The sequence below is a fragment of the Hippichthys cyanospilos genome, chromosome 15 (genome assembly GCF_059441005.1).
Source record: "Hippichthys cyanospilos isolate Australia breed blue-spotted pipefish chromosome 15, RoL_Hcya_1.0, whole genome shotgun sequence".
Classification (NCBI taxonomy): domain Eukaryota; kingdom Metazoa; phylum Chordata; class Actinopteri; order Syngnathiformes; family Syngnathidae; genus Hippichthys; species Hippichthys cyanospilos.
This window is the reverse complement of record NC_142383.1, coordinates 8,493,745-8,512,011: the sequence shown is the minus strand read 5'-3', so window position 1 is coordinate 8,512,011 and position 18,267 is coordinate 8,493,745. Positions and strand designations below refer to the sequence as shown.

General features: G+C 41.1%; 1 protein-coding gene across 1 annotated transcript in view; it reads left to right on the top strand.

Annotated features, from left to right (window-relative positions):
- The first annotated feature begins 14,992 nt into the window (after window positions 1-14,992).
- Window positions 14,993-18,267, top strand: part of hcn1 (hyperpolarization activated cyclic nucleotide-gated potassium channel 1) — an 82,403-nt gene continuing 79,128 nt past the window's right edge. Inside the window, exon 1 of the mRNA XM_088435139.1 lies at window positions 14,993-15,475. Coding sequence (XP_088291265.1) covers window positions 15,123-15,475 — 353 coding nt within the window. The 5' untranslated portion in view covers window positions 14,993-15,122. The remainder of the gene's footprint in view (window positions 15,476-18,267) is intronic.

The window sequence follows — 18,267 nt, the reverse complement described above, 5'->3', positions numbered from 1 at the left end:
GAAGCAGCGTCGGGAAACTCAAAGGACTCTCCCATCTCTAGCCTAAAGTCACTGATTGGTACAAAAAACTTGTTTGCTGGCAAGGCCCTGGGGGTGGATGAGTTCTGCCCAGAGTTCTTAAAGGCTCTGAATGTGGTAGGGCTGTTCTGGCTGACACGTCTCTGCAATATCGTGTGGAGATCGGGACAGCACCTCTGGATTGGCGGACTGGGGTAGTGGTTTCCCTTTTTAAGAAGGTGGACAGGAGGGTGTGTTTCAACTATAAAGGGATCACACTCTTCAGGGTGCTGCACAGAGGATTCTTCAGGAGGTCAAACCTCCGATTCAGGGAACACCTCAGCCTCCCTGGTAAAGTCTATGAAGAGTTGCTGGAGAGGAGGGTCCAACAAGATGACAAACCTTGGATTCAGAAGGAGCAGTGTGGTTTTCGTCCTGGCCGTGAAACAGTGGACCAGCTCTTCACCCTTGGCAAAATCCTCGAGGGTGCATGAGAGTTCACCTAACCAGTCTACATATTTTTTCTGGGCTTAAAGACATTCTATCATGTTCTGTGGGGGGCTGATTTGGGGACACTGGGTACCAAATGCTCTGACATGGGCTGTTCGGTCCCTGTACTACCATTGTAAAAGTTTGGTCTGCATTGTCGGCAGTAAGTTGAATCCGTTTCCAGTAGGGCTTAGGCTTTGTTACCGATTCTGGTCATTACCCTTATGGACAGAATCTCTAGGTGCAGCTGAATTGGGGAGTCTCAGCATTGCATCCCTGCTATTTGCTGATGTGGTGCTGTTGACTTCATCGGGCTATGATCTCCAACTCTCACTGGAGCAGTTCTCAGCCCAGTGCGAAGCTGGGGTGAAGATCAACACCTCCAAATCTGAGACCATGGTTCATAGTCGGAAAAGGGTGGAGTGCCTTCTCCTGGTCGAGGATGAGGCCCTGCCCCAAGAGGAAACATTCAAGTACCTTGGAGTCTTGTTCACAGTTGAGGGTAAGATGGAACGCGAGATTAACAGGCTGATCAGTGCAACGCCTGCTGTATATTGGACTCTGTGATGTGGAGGAGGCCCCAGGGACATGCTGGGGAGACTATGTCTCTCGGCTGTCCAGGGAACGCCTGGGTATCCTCCCCGGAAGAGCTGGACAAAGTGGCCGCGGAGAGCGAACTCTCGGCTTCCCTGCTAAGACTGCTGCCACTCGTGACCCGACCCCGGATAAAATGGAAGTGGCTGGATAGATCATTATATTATGTCTTTATGACATCTAGTTTTGTTTTACCTAAATTATAAACCTTGGTACTGTGTCTTAATCCAGAACCATTAAAAAAAGTTTTCAAAACTATTCCAATGTGATATTTATACTCAGATTGGTCTTTGTTAGCGAACAGTGGTAAAGTTTAAATGCTAGCTTGTGTGCACAAAAACAAAACAAAAAACTTTACATTTGTCCTCGCGTGACCATAAAGTACATCACGGAAGCACAATTTGTTAACCTGACCTACATTAAAGTCCTTGTATGCAGCTGTGTGCTGACGACAAAGCTGCCAAGATTATATTTTAAGCAGGGGGGCCGTGATTTATCTACTGCTACATGGTTAACGGCAACATTAATCACGCCGTGAACTATGCCTCTTGTATAATCTACAAACAACTCTAGATGCTCCCATCTTTAGATTGCAGGCGTGAGATAAGGTGTGCACCTAATGTTGGCAGGTTGAACGGGGCACACTTTTAAATTGGCATTGTTTTGACTTTTTTAACCTCTCTGCAGGTAAGGGAGGTGTGTCTTTTCATAGGGCTTGCGACTTAAAGTATAGGATGTGGTTTTTGAGTAATTAGATTGTGTGCAGGAAATATGCGGTGCGCCATTTATGCTAGCCTTTTACTGTAAATGGGCTTTGTTTTTGACTTTTTTAAAGGTTGCATGTTGGGCTGCAGTTATCACATATTTTTGGTATATGGATATCTAACAGAGGATTCAAATATCAAGTATTAGAATAAACATGTTTTAAAAAAAATATATATTTTATTTTAATTTTTTGGGTTGGTGAAAAACAAACTTCAAAGACCAAATAACATATTTCCACACAATTATGAATGACTAATTTTAATGTTGTTTTGAAGATCAACATCTTGTTGACTTAAATTTAAACGGTGCTGAGCAGCAATTACTTTCCAGAAACATTAGGTTTTACTCACATCTCGCTCCATAAATTTTGGTCTTCTAGATTAATTTGCCATCTGAAACCACTGAGTCAGCATGGTTTATAAAAAGCGATCTGTAGAAACAGCAACTGTGTCAAGCTGCCAAGTGTGCAGTTCATTTATGTCCATTACGCGAGCGAGCGCTGCTAGCTATCGGCTAATTTATGCTAGGCGCAGCTATAACGGAGCCCCAGCCACCAGTAAACATTGGCAACAGATACCCTATGTCAACTCGTGATTGAACAATGTTGTGCTGTTTGTTTGGGGAGCAACAGTTTTAGTAGAGAGACCAGTCAAGATGCTACAATACAACACTCACCCTGGAACAACTTCAGAGATACTCAAATTACTTAAGGGCCTGTTTCAGCCCCAGTTCAATGCAGGAGACTGTGTAGTGCCAAGTGGGATGCATCTTAAAATATGCATTATTTTGATGTTTTTTTTTATTTTATTTTTTTGCTAGCTGGGTTCACATGGGATGCAGACCCCTTCTAACCCTTGCTTTAATGTGTTATATGGCTATTTCCGCTCTTGAATTTTTGCATTTCCCCACTTCTTCCCCAAATTTTGCCCCAGCTGGGAATTATACCATTGAGTTAGTCTAAACGTTTCTATCTTTGCATATATGTGGTAAATTCTTTACCTGCAGTGCCTTGTCATGAGTCTCGGCAGCTAGAATTTCATGTAAAGTATCAGGTGTGCCGGGCGCGGCTTGTAAACACATCCCGGATGCGGAGGAGAGCTGAGTGACGACACGAAACTTGAGTGCTCCCACCTGTCCTTTTCATAATTAGAATAGCAAATGATGCATTCTCACTCGTCACGTTAACATAACCAGCACAAAGTCAGGTGTGGACACGTCGTATTTTTGAAGTGCTTTTACGCGAGCGAAAAACTTTCATATGATGTATCTCATTCCAATTTTAGTGAATGTCAACTTTGTGAGACCTCAGCTGTCCTGAAAGTATGTTTGCGGGGAAACATTAGCAAAAACAAAAATTGCATAATATGATTAAAACACGGAACAGAACACGGGGAAAGGAGGGGTGGTGGAAGTAGCTATATTTAAAGCAGTTGCTCAGCCAGCTGTTCGCCGCGTGTTACTCTGGCTACTTTATGATTACGAGGGAGGATGGCATTAGATAATCCATCACAGGATGTGTTGTTTGCCCTGTTGTGTAAGGATGGGGGCCGGGTCCTTCACGAAGGTGTCAAAATGACAAGAGGTGGAAATAAAAATGTGCTTGGGATAGGATGTTTTGTATGCACAGCTTTTATGTCTCAGCTAGTGTTTTTACTTAGACTGCATTAAAAAAGAGAGACCAGAGGTTTGCTCATATCAAGGAAGACTTCGAGGAGTTGAGACCAAGTCAAAAGCGAGACTTTTTGGTGGAGTTAGTGGTTTTTCCACTCTCCAAATGTAATATCGCTACTCATCCCTTCTCTTCCACTAGACCAAAGCCACACTTTTTGCCCCCCAGCTCGGCGCCTGTAAATTGTGGTTCACACCAGTAGACAAGAGTGTAGTCTAGCGCCACCTTCAGGTGGTAGGATGGGTCCTGACTATTGTTGGTGCCTACACACCAAACAACAGCTCAGAGTACCCACCTTTTTTGGAGTCCTTGGAGGGCGCGCTGGAGAGCACTTTCCCCAGGTCTGTGTGGGTTTTCTCTGGATACTCCCACATTCCAAAAACATGCATGATAGGTTCCTTGAACACTATAAATTGTCCTTAAATGTTTTTGTCTGGTTTATCATTGTGTGCCCTGCCTCACACAGCAGGTGTCCCACCTCCGCACATCCGTGGAGGAGGACCACCTCAGTACTTGTTCAGGTCGGTCAATGCTAGTGAGCACGACAGCGTCAAATCCTTTCATCACCATCCAGAACCCTCTCCAAGCTGGGAGAAGGAGGCAGGAAAGAAAAAGAAGGAAACAAGCAGACTTCAACTAAAACAATGAGTATAAAAATGTGTTTTCAGCGTATCTAGTGTAGGAATCACCAATATTATGAAACCGACAGCTGCTTCTTTGGTACTGAGATACGAAGGGCAACGAGTTTGATACACACTTATGAAATGACAAATTTGCTCAAACTATCTGCCGTAATATTCTTTTGGTTAATTAATTTTATCCTCTTATGTCAAATTTAACAGTTTAGTAAGCATGTAAATCAAATAGCTGTAATATAAGTATAGTTTTAATTGGTTTTAAAGTTTCCAGGAAATCACCATGTTCTGTATCACTTGCAAGCTATTTGCAGAACAGACCTGCGGTCTACTCATGTGATCCTTGGGGGCTACCTGGTGCCCACAGGCACCGCGTTGGTGACCCCTGGTCTTGTGTCATGTGAGGCCTGTATAAAACGAAGAATTTACAGTGCCTTGCCCAGGTCAAGACCAACACTTTGGAGTTGAGACCAGGTCTAGTCCAATATTTTGTGGCATTTAGATCAAGTCCAAGACTTTGAGGGGCATTGACAAAATAGGACCAAGCTCGAAAAGTATCAACTACGGCATGTTTAAAGTCAAACTTTTTCCTTTCCTCTCCTCATTCTCAAGACCAACACTTGCCTTACAAAAACAATCAGGTATTAATAAAGATAGGCTGTCTTGATGTCCTTCATTCAAACAATGTTTGGTCTTATCAATCATAATCTAGCTCATTCCCGGTATGACAGGAACCTCGTCACGTGTCCCACACAGCTGCTGCAGTTGCGCTCTGCGGATCGTTACTTGAGCTTTCGATGACTTTGTGCCAGCTTCCAGCATTCCTCTCGAGACAAAGAAAGTACAGGGAAAAGACTCGTGCATCATTCCTGACCACTTGATCTGCTTTAAGGTGAAAAGTTGAAGTCGTTCATCAATTGACTGTATACTCTCACTGTGAGGACCTCATTTTCTTGAAAGCCTCCCCACAGGCAGAACATCAGTCAGTGTTGGCATGCCGTCAGACACTTCTCTGGATTCATTGATGGATTTGCATCAATGACACTAGAGCCTGGCAGCTTTTTTCTGGTGCGGAACACGTGACTGACTGACGTGAGTGTCCGGACAATTTTTCCCCACCCAGTATACTGCATCACTTTGCTGTAGATTTGTAAAAGTGGGTTTCCAATCAGTAAGCTTGGGCCCATGTTTGCCTGCTTAAGCCAGACAGATTAATTATCAAAATTGCAATTGCGCCACACTGCTGAAATAATTAGAGAGAGATGCCCATAACCAGTCTGAGGTTGTCAACAAAAACCGAGAGACTTTGATGCCAGTCTGTCATTTCGTCCTTTCATGCTTGAAAGAGGAAGACATTGTTTTCAGCTATAGGGATTTTTTTTTTAAATTTTTAATGATCTTATGATTTGCTAAAATGTGTTACAATAATTATATTGATTTATCCAGTGTATTCTCTTCATTCATTCTTGTTTTTCTTTGATGCATGTATTTAATTTTTTTTTTTAATTGACTATACTCACTCAAAACATGCAGGATTTGAGATCAGATGTTGTGTCGGGCAAATAGTCACATCAAATTGTTTGGTTTGTTTTGGTTTTTACCCGAGACCTAAGTGAATGATTAGGGTTTGTTTCATTAGCACAGTATCGAATTAGGGCACCTTGCCGCTGTTAGCTTCTGCATTATTCATAGGGATGAGCTCGAAGGACTTAGACATGGATTTAAAGCTTTGTCCCGTGCCTCTTTTGGTCCTGCATGGATTGTTTATGGTAATTTAGCGTATATGATCACTAACAATAACGACTAACTGCAACATTAGATGTAGCTTACAGTATCTGCACAAACTGACAGAATCCATTATGAATCAAATGAAATTAACTCTGATATAGCCATCAGGGCAGGATGCACGCAAAGTACGGCGTCTTGTTTGCTCTCCTACTGATCAAATTAATTAATACAATATTTGTCCAGGAGAGACCTGGTGAGACCATGATCGGAAAAGATATTTACCACAGTTTGATATGGTCAATTATTTAAAAAAAAAAAAAAAAAAAAAAGCAAATGCATTCGCAATTTCAAGGCTGTTGGTTGTTTACTTTTGTAATAAAGGTAAAAATGACTTGATGACCTTGTCAATAATGACACTTTGGAAATTCTCCTTGGAGATGAATAAAGATAGAGTGGACTAAGGACCAGAGCAGTGTAAAATATAGATAAAGACTCGCCTAAGGTCTCCCACAATCAAGTGTGTAAGCCAAAGACAATCAATGTGGGCTGTTGGATCGATAACTTCCTGTCAGAATGCTGTCATGTCATTTTAAAAGAGAATACTTAATCAGCCATGTGTGCTCGTAGGACAATTTTCTGTCACGAGTTGCCCATTCCGGTGTGCTCTATGGGGGAAACACTATTGAAAGCAATGATATAATTCACGGAATTAACACGGCCAATCATGCAACATTCACTTGCATAACAATGATTAGCTACTCATACACCATAAAAGGTCACTTGAGACCTGATTGTGCTTTAATAAAAACCCTGTTGTGAGATACTTGACAATTTTTCATTTTCTATTATTTTACATCATTGAAAGGACCAACAATATCAGTAAAAACTGACATAATTGCATAAAGGTATGAATCTGATTCGCTTTAACTGCAATCGCTGTAACTGGCTGGCAACCAGTTCAGGGTGAAAACCTTCTGACCAAAATCCGCTAGGACAGGTTCCAGATCAAACATGACCCTACACAATACTTAAAAAAAAAAAAAAAACCTTAACTATTTGGGAAATGTTTCAAGAAATCTCATACCATTCCTAACTGTCATTCATAGTAATTTGTGTCATTTAAGTATAATAACAAATATTTTAACTCAAGAAATTATAGTAGTTGATATGTACAGTTTTGTTTTTTGTACATATTTTAACAGAACCGATATTATCAATGTAGAGCAAGTCTATTCTAAATGCTTTTGACTGGCCTATGCCCTTTAGATGTACTACAAAGTTGTTCAAAAAGATTTATAAATTTGTTCAAACAAACTAGTAAAATGAAGACTAAAAGCACAGTTGCACAATTCAATACACCGCGGAATTATAGGAAATATTGTGATGGTTTTAGTATTTAGCCTACATTCGTCTAGCGTTTGTCAATTTTTTTTAACGACTTTGCAGTACATAAAAATGGCAATAATGTGTTTGAATGATTTATCAATTACACTGATTTTGCGATACGTTCAAAAGACATAGCCCGGTCAAAATTGTTTACTCCTCATTCGTAGTTCCAAGCTTGAAATAATATCTTAATGGGGTTGGGTTTTATATACGATGGATGTACAATGAGCCCAAAGTGGTCACTTCTTGGCGGGGGGGGGGGGGGGGGGGGGGGGGGGATTATCTAACCAGCAGATATTGCGGACATGTTCTGTACTTCCAGCAAATGCAGCCTTCATTTCCAAACATTCAACAAAAAATTCCTGTCACATCCTTTGTTCTTTCAGCAACATGTGTCCAGCATACAAATCCTGACTTGCACCACACAAAACCACAAACACCAGACCAGCTTTGCTTGATTCGGGGGCCGCCTGGGATTAAGCCATGCCGGAGAGTTCATGAAAGCTAGGTGCCAATTAGAGTGGCTTTCTATTGACCTTCAAGTTTGAGCTCCTTTTTTCTCCAGCGGACACCTTCAACTTCATTGCCCCTCGATGTCAAAGCATTTTGGCAGCATCCTGTGATGATGTTCTATTGACTGCCAACACACTGTCGTTTTTATCGTTTTCTCTGAAATGTATAATCAAGCTTTGAACAGTGTTGCTTTTCCAAGGTGAATATACACAGTGTGGTAATGGGTCGGCCCACAGAGGGCTGCTATTATTTATTTATTTATTTAAAAGGAACAAAAGTCACAGCCTTGCTGTTTTGCTGATGACGTACTCTTTTAACCACCTGAAAGTATGACGGAACTGGAGAAAAGTGAAAAATAAAAGTTTGGGGTTCTGAGAGAAACGGTTAGCTTTGCATAAAGCAGGACTTATTAAGTGCACGTTCTGTGAGTGCTTGATGATAAAGCACAGACTGAGAAAGACCTTCTATGGACACAAACCTGCTTCAGTTGGTGTTCAGTTTGCATTTTTTTTTTTTTTAAGGCTGCACGCCACAAAGCATGCACCAAAAATGCGGAAGCACTCACAGAATGTGGCTGTTCCGTCAGCTGCAGATAGATTATTCAATGGATTGCTCAGCTCTGCATATATATTACTCAGGACTCTCGCTAGATACAAATTTGACGTTTTTCTTTTGTTATGCTCAAAGACCTTCTGTAAATGATTAGTTTGAGAAATTACTCTTTGGCGCACCATCTTCATCAATAGTATGTGGAGGTGAGGTAGACTGATTGTTGGTTATTTTAACATGCTTTGCACCGTTTTGGGTGTGAACACTGTTTTCACCATCTGACAAGTGTCTCCTCCAAAATAAGACATATCTTTGTGGAATAGTAATAGAGTGGGGCATTTTTACTGCCCAACCCTCATTTATCTATCCCCACTACAGATCGTTTGTGCGATTCCAAAGAACTTGTGCAAACCAAGGTGCTTTAGGTTTTAGAAAAGCAGTGAGCATTCCTGTGAACGATAACACTGAATTCTTGCGTTCAGCGGGAATGGTCTCAACTCTCCATTCACACAATCCTATCCACATCTTGGTCTGATGCTCTTAGACTCTCCTGTAATATTAGTACTACACTGTTGAAGAAACTATTGACAAAACAAGTAGTCTGCATCCACTGATCCAATGATCAGAAGCTGCATTCTTATTTTTGCTTTGACTGGACCCTTTGGTTTTACAACCAAGTATTCCCACTTTATATTTGGAGGGGCGCGGAGGTGCGTACCTCTGCAACTCTACTACCCATCAAGGGATCAACGGACAGTCATAAATCCATTACTAAAAATACTTGCCAATCCTTTGGGATTACTATGCTTAGCAAGTGGACACTGTGTATGCCACAAATCTGGAATTAGGCAGCGAAAGGCTGTCAACTGCACTACCATTATCACCTGATCCACTGTCTAGGTTCTGTCCAAGGCGCACTCAAATGAGTAAATTAAGTTGACCTTTGCCATACGTTGAGCCCAGACCCTCTAGTATATAATCTAAGGCGGACATGACAATGGCATTAGCATGTGTGATTTTTTTTTTTTTTTTTTACGGAAGTATGGTTTCCTGTCACATTCTAATTTCGTATGTAGTTTGAAAATTATTAGTATAGTGTTCTGATTAGAATCCTGTTACAATTTCAACCTGACTCATCCTCGATAACTCTAATCTGCAACATTTGAATCTGAGCTCAACTGCATGAACTCTATTAATGATATTGAAATGTGGCAGCAGTCACATCAACCCGACTGATGTGGAACTGCAAAATTTGTTGGGTGGGTTTGCCATCATGTCATTACCCTCATGCTATATTTACATCACAAATGGGGAGTCGCTTCAAGGATAATCAAGATCAAGATCAATTGATTAGTTATTTTTTTCCCCCAAAATTTGGATTACTGTTTTTTTCTGATTTTTTTTTTCAAATGTCCCCCTTCCTATTTTTTAAAGAAAATAATGGCAAAAAATTCAAAACAAGTTTTGATTTCATTTAACTCACATTCAACATACTTAACTTCCTCTTAAAATTAGTGCAAAGTTCAACTGCCAAACATCTGCCTTGCATTAAATACTTCTGTAAACAGATGGATGTAGTAGTATGATTGATAAAGCGCAAAGATTTTTTTCAACTTTGTTAAAGATAAAAATTGTAACTTGTATTACTTGGGATACAAACAAAAATATTTGGATGAGTTGCTGCCAAATTTGCTGTGTACCAGCCATACAATGACAAGAAAGATACTTTATTCTATTCTATGCATGACCTGCAAGCCCTTTTTAAAATACAAATTTTCCACATATATATATATATGGATGCTTGCGCTTTAGCGATGTGCAACTCGACCGCTTCAGTGATTGATTTCATTCCTGACCCTTCCTTAGCATACGTGCTTCCTTGTGTAAATGTCGTCTCCACAATAAGCTGTTTTTAGCGGTTGTTTGTTGGCTGATGTGGTCTTGTTTTCCTTGCAAAGGATTTTACATACTCTGTTGGGTGCCTTTGTTTTAGTTGCTAAAATAAGATCTCGCGCTGCTGTTTTTGTTGGTAACAGACTTCAAACAAACATACCCACGTGCTGTTACTTTTCTTACGTCTGTCTGTCTTTTAGAAACAAAACTTTACTTTGTTTAGCCGTAGCTATGTTGTGCTAGCCTACTATTTAGCTGGACTGTAATGACAAGAAGGTGGTAGCTACAGAAGCTCACGAGGGTGAAATACCACAGCAACAAGGGAGGAATTTATTGACTTTTTTTTTTCCTTTTTAAATCATCTATTACAAAAAAATTACATTTATCTTAAAAAAAGAAAATAAGAAGAAAAAGATATACCGTCCATTAATACTTGTCAATGACCAGCAGACATGATGTTTCAACAAGTTAGCTATGTAAAAGTCAAGTAATCACATATGTAAAATCGGGCCAAATTCAAGCCTTTTAAATCTAGGAGGAAAGAACCAAGTGAGGCCAAATTTTTGGTTCTCTCTGAAATATCATCATAAGGTTTGAGGTGTATTAGCAGTAATTATTGTTATTTTGCTCTCCTTAATCTGCTCAGGAAAACAGTTGGAGCCAAGAGTCATAAATGTTAAACATGCTCAATATTTACTGCTGAAAATCCTGCTGCCAAGCCATAGATTTCATGATTGTGACATTAAATGCAATGAGTCCCCGGGGCTTTTCTTCCTATTCGGGTACCCATTTATTCAGTGTACACTGTCAAGCATTAGTTGTCGAGCCAAATGCAATGGCTATCAGCTAGCCGCTAAACATGTGCCTGGAAAGTGCCATCAGATTACTTTTCAAAGACATTTTAATATGTATTCCATTGTCTGGCAGTTTAGATGCACTGAGGCATTATGACAGGCATTGAGTGTGTCATGTATCACATGCACATTTTATTTCCTCATATTTGGAATGTTTTCTGATTCATAACACAAGGCATAGAGTTTTAAGGATTTGCTTTACAAGAGGGCATCGCTGTAAATACTGTCAACCAACCTTGATTAAGCCTGATATTCTCAATTTACGATATATATGACCCTCCCCTCCTTGGTACTCTTTACGCCCAGGCAATTTTTTTTTTCTACTTGATGAAGCCAACCTTTTGTCTGGGCTGGTTTCCATCCAGCATCATCCCCTGCGCTGTGTGATAGCCTGATGGCCTCAGCCTGGAGATGGACCAAACCCGCAATCCTATTAAAACGCTACTCTCCTCCCAACTCCGATCACGCTTTAATTAAAATAGTCAGTCCAGCGTGGGCGGGAATCCAAAGGTGACAGGAGAATTAGATGTCATATGCGGCCCCGCAAGGAAAAATACGGTTGAAATGTTTGTATTGATGTTAAGGTCACCGTATACCATGTAAAACATTGAAACAATAGCTCACTCTCTCGGTGACTTGCAAAAACCCCCCCAAAAAAATAGAACAAAACAAATTGAAGGCGAAGGAGTTGGGGCACTGTAACGCAATGCTGCCATTCTCTTGGCGGCCGATGCTATTTGTGGCATAAGTAATAGCTGCCAGTGAAGGCCTATGAAATGGTTCATGTCAAGATGAGCTATTGACCGTAAGCAGAGATGACTGGGATGTAATCTTAGAGACACAATGCAATTTTATCCCGGCCAATCAGACGACAGCAGACGAAAGGAACATTGTGCTCTGTGAGAGGCCGTGTTCTCTCTCAATTGGAATTTTCACTCTGAGACCTCGTGTGTTTTCCATAATTATTAACAATGAAAAATTTGTCTTAGAATTGCCTCCATTTTCTTTGACATTTGAGAAATTTGTCTTTGGAGTACTGTATTCTTATCTTGGTGGTTATTTAGAATAAATGATAAAAATATGAGACTAAACTACATGCCATGTGCATAAAATGGTGTTATCTGACATATGTTTGCTTCCTTTACTTCAAAGGAGTAAAGGTGAGGTGATGCCGGGGGGGGGGGGGGGGGGGGGGGGGTTGCAGATGACCCCAGGAAAAAGGTTTTATTTTTGTCATGTGAAGTGTTAATGCAATAAAATAATAAACAATAAAATATGCATTTTTAATTTTTTTGTTTGTTTATTAGTTTCAAGTTACAGACGCTATGACGCACTTTGTTTTTTTCGGTTTTGGACTAAGCTGTATAAATGCTGTAAAAATAATTTGCAGTTGTTGAAAGTTGATTTATATCGCTTTTTTCTTTTGTTAATGTTAAAAAGGATGCAGGTTTCGGTATACTTGCAATATAATTTTTATAGGTAATAATTCTATTTATAGTCAACGTGTTGGGCGGGCAGATAAGTTTTTCTTTTTCCTCTGCAAAATATAATTGAGAAGCACTGACCTAAACATGCCTGCTTTATTGTTCACTCTGATAGATATACAAAGCTTGTGCTCCATGAATCTACAGTATGTGACTCATAGACTCCGTGAATATATTTTTGTTTTTCTCTTGACATCTACATCGGGGATTTGCACTTTGTTCAATATCAGTGTTACTTTAAGCCATAACTCTTATGCAATCTTTCTCTTTTTGTAACCCCCTCTCACTGCTTCCCCTTCGCTGGCACCATGAACTGTTGAAGTGAAGTTACACAAGAAGGGGTTGAACAGTTGGCATGCCAACTAATCCAGCCCAACGCAAATTCAAAGAGAAAAAAAAACAGGAGGAAATAAATGAAGGGATGTCCGTTTCAATTAGGGTAACATTTGGATCATTACATAATAATCCAACAGCAAGCATGCAAAACATCCAAGCTAATATCCTGCCCTGTCATCTAGACAGCCAGCTGCTCTGAATGAGATGCTGAACAAATGTATTATTAGTATTATTATTTGTTTTATTATTATATGGTAAATAAACTTTGACTTCGATCTCGCTTTCCCATCGTTGAGGGACTAAAAGTGCTTTAACACATTATAATTAATACCTCCAATTGGTGTCAAGTTTTCGCTGAGCATTTCAGTTAAACACTAACAAGGAAGCTCTTTTACAAAATAATGATGGGCTTGTCGGGCATTTTACTTGGCTGTGCAGGGGTGCTGAATTATTATTATAATAGACCCTGAAATCCTAACACATCCCAACATAGTACAACCAATCTATCTCATACATATATTTCAAACACACTTAAACTCATCATATCACACTTACAAAGGTTCTTTTAGCTATTTAAAATATGTTTTACACAGTACCCATTCTCTTTTGTTGAGAGATCTGTCACTGTTGAACAATATCACTTCAAAGGGGTCTTGAAGTCAAACAGTTCCTTGACGGCATGTTCTATCCGCCCGCACTATTCTCAACATGCTGCTCTGGTACATATTGTATTTGTGGAGTATGAATATGAATGATTTAAGCAATATAATTCACCCATTTGTGTCACGGACTTACCGTATTTGCAAATGGACTATCGATATATCTCTTGTGGCTAAATGATGGCAGCCATCTTGTGTTACCAGTGTTGTGAACATCTTATTTTATTAGTGGGAAACACTGTTATCGGTGCCTTTTTTTAATGCTAGGATCCCCTGGTGTGGAGTAATGAGAGCCTCGCTAAGAAAGAACTTTACTCTTTGCACCATTCAGGGTATTTTGTATCAGTGTTATGTTGTAGTGACAGAGGTTTGACTTACATGATGCGGCAAAATTTTATGCTTGTGGATTTTGTTTCCATTTGATTTATTGTTTTGACATGCAGACAAATCTTTGACTAGCACTTAGAGATAAACTGTACTTTGAGAAAAGGAAAAAGAACGTGCATTCAGACCAAGGAAATTTGCATTTAATGCTTCTCCCAAACGTATTGAAGTGATCGCATGCCATCGTCGGTGGATTTTTTTTAGAAAGTAATTTGAATACTCAGAGCAATCAAAGTATTCAAATTAGAATGGCTTACTGGGCGCCAATGTAAGACGGCTGCCAATGAATGCACTTCTCCTGATGGCAAACAACAGTTAGAGTATTCAAATATTCGTCCGTGATTTTTATCCATCGCTGGGGGCAGACATTTTGCCACTTGCTGTTGAATGAAAATGACATCACTGTTGCTCAGGAAGCACGTAATGACCAATCACAGCTCACCTTTTTTCTTTGGTTATGTGACATTCGCAAAATGATGTGTGACTTGTCGTTTCTTGAGCCCTTGAGCAACTGTGACATCAATTTCAGTCAACTGCAAGTGGGAAAGTAACTGCTACCTGAGATGCATTTTGCCGCTCAGGTTATATTCCACAAACACAAAGAATATGTGGGTGGAAGGAATGTTTTGGACTTGATTACTCCTTTAAAACCATAGAACGTTTGTGAATATTTTCTTAATGAAGATAATCTATTGCCTTTTATCTAGCAGTTGTCAAAATGATCCCATGCAAAATATATCATATTGTTTAAATGCACAATACTGCGTATGCCTCGTCGCCTCGTGTCGAAAGAGAGTGGTGAATTTCATTGAAGGCTTCATGCGTTAATTGGGGAGGAGGGAGAAGGGGGCTCTTGTCCATCATGATTATGTAAATAAGGCGCAGGAGCTCGAGCAGGTGAAACCGCAGTGAGACAAGCTTCGCGTGTGCGCGCGCCTGCGTATGTGTGCAGCACGCGCGGACGTTTCGGGGCCGGGGCCCGTCGGTAGATGGCGGTAACCCAAGAAAGCTGATCCACCGAGTAGGGGAGGGCTCTCGGCCACTCGGGCTCCGGTGTTTGCGGCAGGAGGAGCAGCAGCAGCAGCGCCAGCGCCGAAGCACTGTGAAGGACACCAGGAGAGAGCGGCACCTCTCCGGTTCGAGCCCCCTTCCACCTCCCCGGCCCCTCTCCTCTAGCGCACGCAGACATGGAGGACAAAGCCAACTCGTTCTCCAAGGAGGAGAAGGCGGACGGGAATAACGCGTTCCAGCGGCAGGACTCCATCCAGAAGAACAACAGCGCGGGCGGACAGAACACCAAGGAGCACAGCAACTCGGTGGGCTTCAAGGGGGAGCGCGACGAGGCCATGGTGGGCTTCGACGACCTGGAGGCGGCTTCCAGGCAACACGGGTTCATGCAGAGGCAATTCGGGGCCATGATGCAGCCCGGAGTCAATAAGTTCTCCCTGCGGATGTTCGGCAGCCAGAAAGCGGTGGAGAAGGAGCAGGAGCGGGTGCAGACGGCCGGCTACTGGATCATTCATCCGTATAGCGATTTTAGGTAAAGCACCTGAAAGCACCACCTCTCCCCTCCTCCCTCATCCCTCCCGGCTCCGGTCACCCGTGGGTCTGCGAGCTTCCACGCGCACCTTGCACTAAAGCGCGTGTCTCATTGCGGCATTTTGCTGCAGCGCGCAAACGTCCTTGGACGCAACACAAACACGCTCGGGCTCTCGTGGTGCGCGCCCGCGAGCCCGTCGTGTTTTTGTTGCGGCATAATGCCACTCGTGCAGGGGCGACTCTACCTGCCAATGCGCCATCACCAGCGTCGTGCCTTGTAAACAGGACTCTGCTGCAAGGCAGGCGCGAAGACGACGGACCAAGGAGATTGGGAAGGAAAGGCGGGAGGGAGGGGGGCTGAGAGGGTGGCTCTTAGTTTAGCATTCACGTGTGGTGTCATTTTGAGGGTGGGCAACCGATGGGGTGAGGGCAAGAAGAGGCATACGTGTGCAGCATGACAGGTTAGTGCTTGAAGCTTCTGACTCGCAGATTGGAGATTCGGGGTTACCATCTATGAGTTTTCCTTCTTCTCACCGGACTCTACGGTTTGCATACGCTTGAATTGCCTCTCTCTGTCACTCATGAAAGTGGGAAGAGATCCCCGGGCTCCCCACCTGAGGCGGCAATCCACAGGACCAGCCCCACTTGGCGAAAATTTTCAAACACGTCACCTGGAAAATAATGCTCGCACCCAACCTTTTGGCTAGAGTAAAAGAAAATTCACAATCTTCCCCATTGGAATGACTTTTTCCCTTCATGTATATTTTTTTTCTCCATGGGGAAAAAAAAATTGATCTTGGTAATATTACATGACTTTTTCCCATATATATATATATACACACACATATACACGTAGTGTGTGTGTCTATCTTCTTTTTTGTCAGTTTTTGACATGTTATAAAACGATTTTCCGATTTCGAAATACATTTCAAGGTACTTGCAAATATGATTGAACATACATGTAAGCGAAATGCTTAAAAACAAATAATGAAACATTTTTATAGTTGTTTTTGGTCATATTTGCAAGTCCTTTAAATGCATTTGCAATTACATTGAAACACACATATATATCTACTGTATATTTTGATTTGGCTTGATGGGGGGGGGGGGGGGGGGGGGTAACGATTCGATTCGATATAGTACGGCTCAGTTTGAGAGGTTATGATGCAATGACTTTTTTTCTGTCCATACAATTAAATCCTCAGCACTATAAATCTCCAAAAAGACGATCCGGTCTGTATGTTGTTATATTTCTAAGTGAAACCATTTGATTCTGTTCGATTGGATGCAATCACAACTTTATAATTCAAAAGGAAATAACTTTTTGTTATACCCCTCAAATGAAGTATCGTAAAAAACGTGAAATGCTATTGATGGAAAGTGGTGGCATGGTGAGATGAACTGAACCCCGGTGCTCCGACTGCCACCAGTGAAATCAGGTGCAGATTGATGACGGGCGACTTCCCCAATTAACGCGTCTTAGTCATCTAGGCCTTGATCCCACGTGCCATCACCTGTGTGTCTTTGCTCAGTGCAATGGAGCTTGCGCCTGTTCTCAGAGAACTGTCCTTGGTCCTGAAAGCAAAGTGAGCAAACCTGCAGGAGAGTTCAATCTCAAGTTAACCATACGCTGTGAAAGAAGCGAAAGCTAAAGATCGAAGTCCTCCCAGTGTATGTTTGGGCAGTTGCTCTTCCCATAGGTGTCATTAGTTCGTTTCAATTTTATCAACTGTCAAAAAAAAAAAAAAAAAAAGCAAGAGGGCAACGTTTCTGTCGTCTGTAAACATGCAACGCAAATATTGAAAGCATCATGAGCAACATGCTTTTCTTAATTGCATGTGTCCAGATGTCTGCCATGTTTTCCTAACCTAGGCAGCTGTCAATGCAAAACTAGACTTTTTTTTTTTTTTCCAAATGACAAAAAAATGCCCTAAACCTGATGAGGCACTTTGCATGTGTTGCTTTTAAGTGAAACGTTTCGCTCTGAATGACAAATTGCAAAACAAGGTTTGCAATTATTTTTTTTTTGCTATAATTTGTATTTTGAGTCAACCCTGATTATGACATGAGCAGATTTATGATAGATCTCTGCCGATCTAGGGACGGCGAGATGCACGTGCAGTGTATGCACAGCAATGGTGGTGGTCAAGGATTAACAGTCAATGAGCTTAGTGGTCTACAAACTATTATGTAAGGAGATTGACCCATGCCCTGGAAGGTGGGTAAAGTGTACAACTTGGCCAATTTTCTTTGCGTTTTTAGGCAATCCTCACACTAGTATTTTGTGAGGGATTATCAGGTATGCCAGATGACCCTTAAATCTTTCAGAAATGTTAATTTATTCATGACCAATTATTACAACTTTGGTCATCTACACTGGTGACGTATAGTGACTAAACATTTGACTGCTCTTCCTTTTGTCATGTAATTTATACAATAGATATTTTTTCTCAAATATTTTTCCATTTAATGAGTTTGTTTAGCACAGGCGATACTTTCCAGACCCACATGCAAAAGCTAAAAAAGTGATGCAGAAAACCTATGAAAAAACTATATACTGTATAATGTATTTATTTATTTAGCCCCAACTCTTAAGCACATTTAAACTTATTCAAACACTTTTTAAAACTTGCCCTAAGCACCTGCTAATACACTGTTGCTGTCAAAAGATAATTGGCAGTCTATCATATATCACTTTGCGGAAATGAAAACAAGAGGGCTCAAATATATTTTGTCTATTATTAATTTGTAAACTAAAATTTGACATACAATTAATACCGTTTATAAACAGCT